The following is an 8,189-nucleotide window of genomic DNA, read 5'->3' as shown; positions in this document are numbered from 1 at the left end:
CAGTGAAAAAGATCTGCGTCATAGTCATCTTGACATTGTACAGTAGAGGGTGTAAGAAAATATTAAAAAGCTATTGTATCGTGAAAAAATTGTGTTAGTGATATTTATCGATCCCGGATCCCCACTCGTTTTAAATTAGAAGTGTTGGAAACAAAGATGAGGCCTGACGATTTCTGAAACAGGATTTCCCACTTCTCTGGGTGGCGTTGAAACGTAAACAATTTTACTCGGATCTACTAATTTTCGCATGTCGTATTTTTTCTTCTCTCCTGTCTGCGCTTATTTATTGATTTAGATTATTTACATACACCTTTTATACGTTTCAAGTTTCTATATCGGTAACTTCGATGTGAACATCGGTTTGAGGGTGTCCTTCATACTTTCATAGTTCGATACACCACTATTCATATGAAGGATTATACATGTGAAGTATATTGAATTACCCTGGAGCTGTGAGTGTAAGCAGACGACTGTAGGAACACTCCTCACTTCACTCTCTTCATGTGGCAGGCCTGTCAAGCTTCACTGTGTTTTCGGTCTGATTGGATTTCAGCACCTTCCAGCGGAGGCATTGGGTCTTTCTCTCTGAGGTTGTATGACAGACTGCAGGAGCTGATGCGAACGACTGTAATGATGGAAGACATCAGAGCTGTATTTAGAGCCAAGTAAGGAGTAAGGTCAGACGGCAATCCACGCATTTCTCTTAAGAGAATGTTTAGTATCTGCACACTGATTGAGTAACAGCTCAGCTATCTCGCTCTCCTGTCGCTGTTCTACTTCTGTTGCTGCACCAAACACGTCCGGATTCCCAAGAGAACTTGGTTTCCTCTGAAGTCTGATGATGACTGATGCATGAACTAAAATCATGACGGAGTTAAAAACCATGTATGTAAAGTTTTCTTATCTATAAAAAATCATTGTGGATTGAAACTGTATTATGACATTTGTATGAATTTGTAATGTGCATACATTAATCTACAAAGTAAATTAAACAGCCTAATTAAACAGGAGTAATGGAAAAAGATCACAGGCCATTTACCTGAGCTGTGGATTAAGCAGACATGTAGAAATCCTCACTTCACTCTCTTCAGTGTGAGGGCACCCGCCGTCAGTTATATGTTTCTTTTCTGATTGGAGTTGCGAGCAGCTTCCAGGAGGATGGAGGTCTTTCTCTCTGAGACGGTTTATGGACCCAAGACTGCAGGGAGCTGCTGGAAAAGTGGCCCAGTCTTTGGGAATAAGCACTTGAGACAGCCTGTTACTTGAAGTGTTGAGTTAGAAGAATCAAGCGGACAGGGATGTATTAGCGTCGTGTTAAACAGAAAACAGACGAGAGGGAGTGTATTGACTCCCATTGTAAAAGCTCTCCTGCTTGTGTAAGGTGCTGCACTTCAGGACAAATCCAATACAACAGGTTTTCTTCCCTCTCGGAGCCCCAGTTTAGGTGCATTGCTCCTGGTTCCCGGTATCCTGAGACTTGTTGGTAATTCTGAAGTGCTGATACAGAGCTATCAACACAGTGTACCTGTAAAATGTATCAAATGTATTGTCTAACGCACATAATTGTAAAGGAGAAGTTCAATGTATACCACTGTGCTTAACCTTTAGATATTAGCGTAGTTGTGTCCATAGCTCAAACAATCCGCCGTGCCTCGAATCTGGCAATCTACAAGTTACTGGTGCACTTTTTCTGGCTGAAGATTACGTCAGGTTTGTGGTGCATTGCTGCGTTTGGATAGTCCGTATAGCACGCTATACTGAACTGCTGTGTAAGAATTGCTCAAATTACAGCTTCGGTCTCCATTGCTGTCAGAGGACATTTTCGTAAAATTCCCCCAGAATAAAATAAAGTGACTGAACAAGGACCAGCCGGAGAGACGGTCTCTGTTAATTCTTATTTTGTTACTGGCTCTTGTGGGCACATTTCTGTTCCAGTACATTTCTGCCACATTCCAATAATAGTAGGGGCAATTTCGGCTCTCCCTTAAAAGATGTCCTGCAGGTGTTCAGTTCTTGGTGCAACCGTTTGTACAGTTACCTTGATGAACTATATTTCTGCTGAAGTTTATTTCCTCGTCTATACATCTTTCGCCGTGGAGTTACTTCGATTACTTACTCTTTTTTACTTTTTATTTCACAGTTTTGTTTGTTTGTTGGCTCTGCGCTACCGTGCCACACAGCGCAGGCAAGTGGAAGTAAGAGAGACAGGACAGCAGAGAGAGTTTACGTCAGTTTCTGTGACAAAGCCTTGTGAGTAAAGCTGGCACTTCTTTTTAATACAGCAGTTTAAGGCAGATATGGAAGTAAATATATTTGCAGGCGGCATTATATGGCCCCGTCAGTCCAGAACAATCTTGCATGGAGTAACATTTACAATTTTGGCCTGACTTGTTACGCAAGTATCTGTTCTGCGTGGACAGGTGCAGGTGTTTTATAAGCGTTATCCACGGTTCATAGGACTGCTTATGTTTGTCTTGAAGTATTTGAACGCTATTATTACTACCGGTAGGTTATAAAGGGATGGCTATACTATATTAAATACCGTATGTGAAAGATGTATTGTTTGTGGATTTAGTATCAGATTGGCAGATTGTGCGCAAAAGAGCCACTGCATGGTTGGCTGTCAGGGGAGCGTAACCCTCCGGGACCACCATTCAGTCAGCGCTTTCTCTCACATTTTCTGCGTGGTGTAATGTCATGCAGTTAGGACTGAACTGACCTTCGCGACATGCACATCCATGTTGAGGCAATTTATCCTCAGCGCACCACAAGTAAGACAAGATTTCTGAATAAAAAGATTAAAAACCCCTCCAATAGCTCTTTTTGAAACCCAGTGATGAAGTTAGTTATCTGGAAACAGGGCTAAATTTTTCACTATAGCAAGTTTGGCGCGTTCCACCAAAGGGACACAATAGAATCTTTCGACACTCAAGGTGTTTAAAAGGAAAAAATGTTAGCACAGTATGGTGGCAATATCACTCAAACAATGAAAGTTGCTACATGGAGTTGAGCTGAGTGTTCCATGGTAAAGCGCTCTAAGAGGGAATATTGCAGACCTTTTAGGCAAGGAAGGGAGTTGCGTATCCGCAGGTGGGGCAGGCATGTAACTTGAGGTAATCTTGCCGCTGCAATGGAGTCTTTACCTGCTTCTTTCAGACACGCGTCGTTGTATTACCCTCAACTGGAAGGTTGCCAACTGATTTCTTCCACATGGGGTAATCTGATGTAGTCCATCTGCTCTCTCATGAAGAAGGAAAACTCCCACAGCTGCCCGTGGCAGAGGTCAGCACCTATACATTTCACAGAACCTAACAGAGATCATTAGAGTAGCAGCGCAGCAGCGATACGTAGGAAAAACAGCATAACTTCTGATTTCTAACTCAGGAAGTTTTTGCCATGCCTTTTAGGATAATCTTCCTTTCAGGGGTCTTTGGGGTCATTCGTCTATTCCGCTGTCATTCCCTATTACATCTGGATATAATTAACAATTCAGTTTCTTTACACATTAAAAGATAACAACTCAGTTATTTATTAGATGTGTCCTGTTAACGTAAAGCACGTTGAGGTGGCGGTGAGGGGGGGGCAGGTTGCAGCATTGGGACATTGTTGAAACACAACATAGTTGTCTCATTCCTTGCTGCTGACACCATTATGTTCTCGAGGTTCAGAAGAGTTTTCTTTTCTCCCCTTTGTCGATCTGGGGTGACCACATAGGCCACAAGCACGGACGAAGGGTAGGAGCCCGCAGGACCTGCTCCACTGAGATTAGGACGGAGGTAGTCAGTTGATCCATAGGACAGTAGGACGGCATCTGCTTCAGGTCGACGCTGGGACTCACAACAGAACACTTGGCATAAGGGAACAGTTATGTCCACAAAACCCACTGTCGTTGGAGTACAGCCTTTATCTGTCTCCAAAACAGAAATGTGATTTATTCACTGGTTCGTTGAGAGAACCAGTGTGGACTGATCTGAGCGTCCTGAACTGGAAGATTTCAGACACTCATGCAAGAACTCGGCTTGTTCTCGTCAACCAAGTGCGAAATGACAGGGGATCAGGTGTGTCATGTGTTGTCTTTCTCTCAGTGAGGCATTGCTGAGAGAAGCCCTTGAGTTTTATCTGGATTCTGTCAGAAGCCACAGTTGCTGAAAACTGCCTTGCAGTTGTGAGATGTAAGAAGAACGCATACGTTGGTTATTGCCTTATGTGGGGGACTGATTAACGAGTGGGTTTCAGGGAAAGCAAAAAGCACAGGGCTTGTCTTCAGCGGAGAATTCGTCAGAGTTCAAGTCGGTTGTTGCCTTCCAGGTGGATGAAAACCATACCGTCAGCCAGAAAAGATCAGTACCTCTTCCTTCACTTCCTTGTTGTGATTGGAAGGATTCAGGATTCTTTGGTTTTTTGTTTCGTTGCTTCATGGTTGAAGGCAAAAACGAATCGATATGTGATGTAGCATTCGCTGTATACTTGCACGGCTGTGGAGAGTCTTCCTGGTGTCTGTCAGATGAGAAAGCAAGCAGCCCAGCATCAGGCGATCAGTTGGGACATGGCAAAGATTCACACAACTCAACGTTGTCAGAACCTTCTTTTGGGCGTCGCGGAGCATTGGAGGAGAAGTATGTTTTTTATGGTGGCTCACTACAAGGCCTGTCAGCTTCCAGCTCTTGAGAAAGTCCCCAACAGTTTCTCATCTGGTCTTGAAGTCACGATGACTCTTTGTGGATTACGTAGTAGCCTTTTTTATCAAGCCTTTCTTTACACTGAAAAAGGAGAGATCTGTGATTCCATCAAAAATGATTGGTAACATTGTCAGGATTCTTCGTTCTATATTCCTGTAAGAGCTCTTCTTTGCCTTCTCTGGTTCAACTGAATCACATGAAAAGAAGATCCTCTAAGAGTCATAGGCCTTCCTTCGTAATGTCGGATGTTTCTCTCATGTCAAAGTAAAACATGTAATCGAGCTCCTTGTTGTCTCTTTCTGCCCAGAGTCTCAACAGTTCATGACAGAGTGCAGTCTTTCCAATTCCAGGCTTACCAACCAAGAGTATGTTTTTATCTGTTTTCAGCAGGTCACTGGGGGAAATGTCAGGTCTGTCTTTAGGGATGTACGTCTTCATCTTTTTAGGGCGACTCAGCTTCCTTTTCTTGTTCTTTAACTTCTTTATTTTAGATGGAGAATCACCTCCTTGTGTGTCTAATACAAGTGCAGTGTACGACAGATCAGGCTTGTTGTTTCCTTCAAACAGATTTTTGTTTGCCTTCCAAAACTTATTTGATATTTTTTGTGCTTTTGACTTCAACTGTGCCTGATATCGGTGGCACGGCCTTGGGCCTAAAATAAAAAACACAGTGAGTAATAAATATATCACACTATATAAATATTTACAGTGCATTATTACATAAAACATAAAAGATAAGTAATTAAAATGTGACACATTATTAATCTGAATTCTGCTTCTCAATACCTTGTAAGTAGTTTACATCCATCTGTGTGTCTTCTTTGAAAGGATAGCAGCTGATCCAGTGGTGCAGGTCAAACTTCCTGTTCTCAGTAGAAGCTGCACTCTGTTTCTCAGGGAGAACGGATGACCTCTCTAAGGTCCTCTTCCTCGTCATGTCAATAATCCTGAGGAACTTGTAGCAGGCTGCTTCACCCTTTTTAGTGACTGAGTCTAGTATATTTCTGGTTTTATCGTAGTCATCTTTCTCTGCCTGTATTTTACTGACCTCTTCACCTTGGAAAACCTTTTGCTGATACAAGTTCTCCACAATCACTGAGAGATTCTTTAATTCTCTCACAAGGTGGACTCTGGCACTCTCGACGTAATCTCTGGCAGACTGTGTTGTACACGCCATGTGTCCTTACTGCTGTATGCTCTGCACACAGACCCAACTTCAGTGATCTGGAGAACAAAATAACAGCTGGAATAAAACGCTAATTAATGCATGGTATGTTGGGGGAGGCAGGGGGATTACAGAGAAATATTTCTGAATAATGCTACAAAAGTGCTGCTCCTTTTCCCTGTAAACTTACTGTTGGTAGCACCCATCTCTAAACTGCAGTCAAAGTATTTGTATTATTATTATTTTGAGGAGCTTTTTATTTTTTGTGTCTCCCATTTTCTCATTTAGGTTTTGTTTGTAATGTAACTTTTTAACTTCCTTCTATGTAATGTGAGACACATTATATTACATCTTTTGGCATAAAATGTGTTGTTATAAATTGTTTCATTATATTTTAGGACTAACTAAAAAGGGCAGACAAAACATCATTTATACCACATTAAAAGACAATGACAGAGAAACAGGTACAAATGATTTGCGTCGACCACATCGTACAGACAGATGCAGACTATATATCAGAGACACTTACACTGAGGACTCAAAGTCTCCACTGATGATAGACTCCATCAGCTGTTCACTGACATTTTCCTGATCACAAGAGAGAAAAACAAGACTAAATCAATCATCAGATCAATAATGGTTAATGGTAAAGTTAATTATTGCAGAAACCTGTTTGTTGTTATTAACACTAAATTTAGCTATATGAGCGAGATAGGTTGCTAAGCTAGCCACAAGCTTCTCTAATGAATAAGACTAAGTATTATTTTAATTAATCTTGTAACTAAAATAAAAAAACAAAAACAGAAACTGTCGTCAGGAACAAAAGACAAACTAACGTTGCTGGACCGTAAGCATGACCGTTAAATGACCGTTAATCATGGGGTTTAAGGACCGTTGAGGACCGTTAATATTGCCTTGATCTGCCGCCCAATAGAACAAGGTTGTTCAATAAACTTTATTGTTTTGTTCCTTAAAACATCTTTAAACATTAAAGTTGGATAAAAAGTAATTAATACAAACGGAGAAAGTTAAAGTCAGTTAGTTTCGGTGTTAACTGGTTAGTTACAGTTACTTTGTTAACAGCGTTACAATGTTAACTAACATTAAAATAAGTTTAAATACTTAAGAATATATAAGTTACTGTAAAGCACAATAAAGAGTCTTTATTTAACACAAACACCGTGAGCTCCGTCAGTTAACGGTTCCGTTACTGTTTCCGTTAACGTCACCTACCGACTGTGCTCCTTTCAAAATAAAACACGTCCGCCTTCACAGGAAGTGACTAATAGGAGACCAAGAAACAGTTTCGGTCGTGGACTCGGTATCTTCCATGATGTCTGCACAGAGATTAATACTGTTTCATGTAGTTAGAGAACACTTTGGGAAGAGCTGAGATTTTATTGTGGTGAACTCAAATAGTCCTGAATCTGAAACAGTGGATCAGATTAACTTCACCTGACCGACAATCAAACACAGGTCTTCTCTTAAAATGGTCTTTTTATCTACCTTTTAAAATAAATCCCTGTTCTGTTCTTCCTCCGGACTCTTACCTGTGTACCAGAGTTCACTGCATCCACACAGGTCGCAGAGAGTTTCTGATCCCTCAGCGGGTTTCTGTCTGTCGAAGATTGTAGAAATACAACCGAACAGCTTCATGAACGACGGATAAATGCTTTCTCATCTGTCTTACTTTCAGTTTTACTCTTCCTGTATGAAGAGGAGCAGCCACTGACATCCACAAGATGGCCCCATTGGACCAGAAAACTTATTTAATTATAGCAAATCAAATTTCAAACGTACAAAAATTGCAATACATTGTACAAATATGTCAATACAGTGAAAAAATATGATTTTACCACCAACATCAACCACAATAAACAAATACACATAACAAAAGAAAGAGAATATAAAAATTGTAAACTCACATATTAAGTATATAACTTATTATTTTTCTTTTACATAGTCATTTTCCAATTAGTCATTCTAATGGTTTTCTTGATTGTTAATAATTTTGAAACAGAGTCATAGAACACAATGGAGAAATATTTATTTTATATGTATTTATTAATTCATTTAAATGTAATATCTTCATGTGTATGAAATAAAAACTGCATTACTGCACTGATTAAATGTCTTTTATTTCATTAATAGTTATTGTGTCTTGGGTTTTTATACTACACTACTACTATATCAACATGCTACTATATTAATATTAAAAATAAATATATATATTTATTTATATAAATACATTTTATATAGCTTTATATACATTTATAGCGAGGAAACAGCGACATCTACAGGTGTTCCTCTGATAACAACAGCAGGTAAACAACAACAACAACAAC

The 8,189-nt window shown here is 40.1% G+C and overlaps 1 protein-coding gene across 1 annotated transcript; it reads right to left on the bottom strand.

Annotated features, from left to right (window-relative positions):
• Positions 1-4,898: 4,898 nt before the first annotated feature.
• On the bottom strand, positions 4,899-7,524 carry LOC118339700. Its single transcript, XM_035677399.1, has 4 exons — positions 7,395-7,524; positions 6,374-6,432; positions 5,466-5,903; positions 4,899-5,332 (listed from the first exon to the last, which is right to left on the bottom strand). Exons 3-4 carry the CDS (start codon positions 5,854-5,856, stop codon positions 4,899-4,901), a joined length of 825 nt encoding a protein of 274 aa, XP_035533292.1. The 5' UTR covers positions 5,857-5,903; positions 6,374-6,432; positions 7,395-7,524.
• Between the last annotated feature and the right edge of the window lie 665 nt (positions 7,525-8,189).

Source organism: Morone saxatilis, unplaced genomic scaffold (genome assembly GCF_004916995.1).
Source record: "Morone saxatilis isolate NCDOM2014 unplaced genomic scaffold, NCSU_SB_2.0 Contig6, whole genome shotgun sequence".
NCBI classification, from domain to species: Eukaryota; Metazoa; Chordata; class Actinopteri; family Moronidae; genus Morone; species Morone saxatilis.
This window is presented reverse-complemented; position numbering and strand designations above follow the sequence as displayed.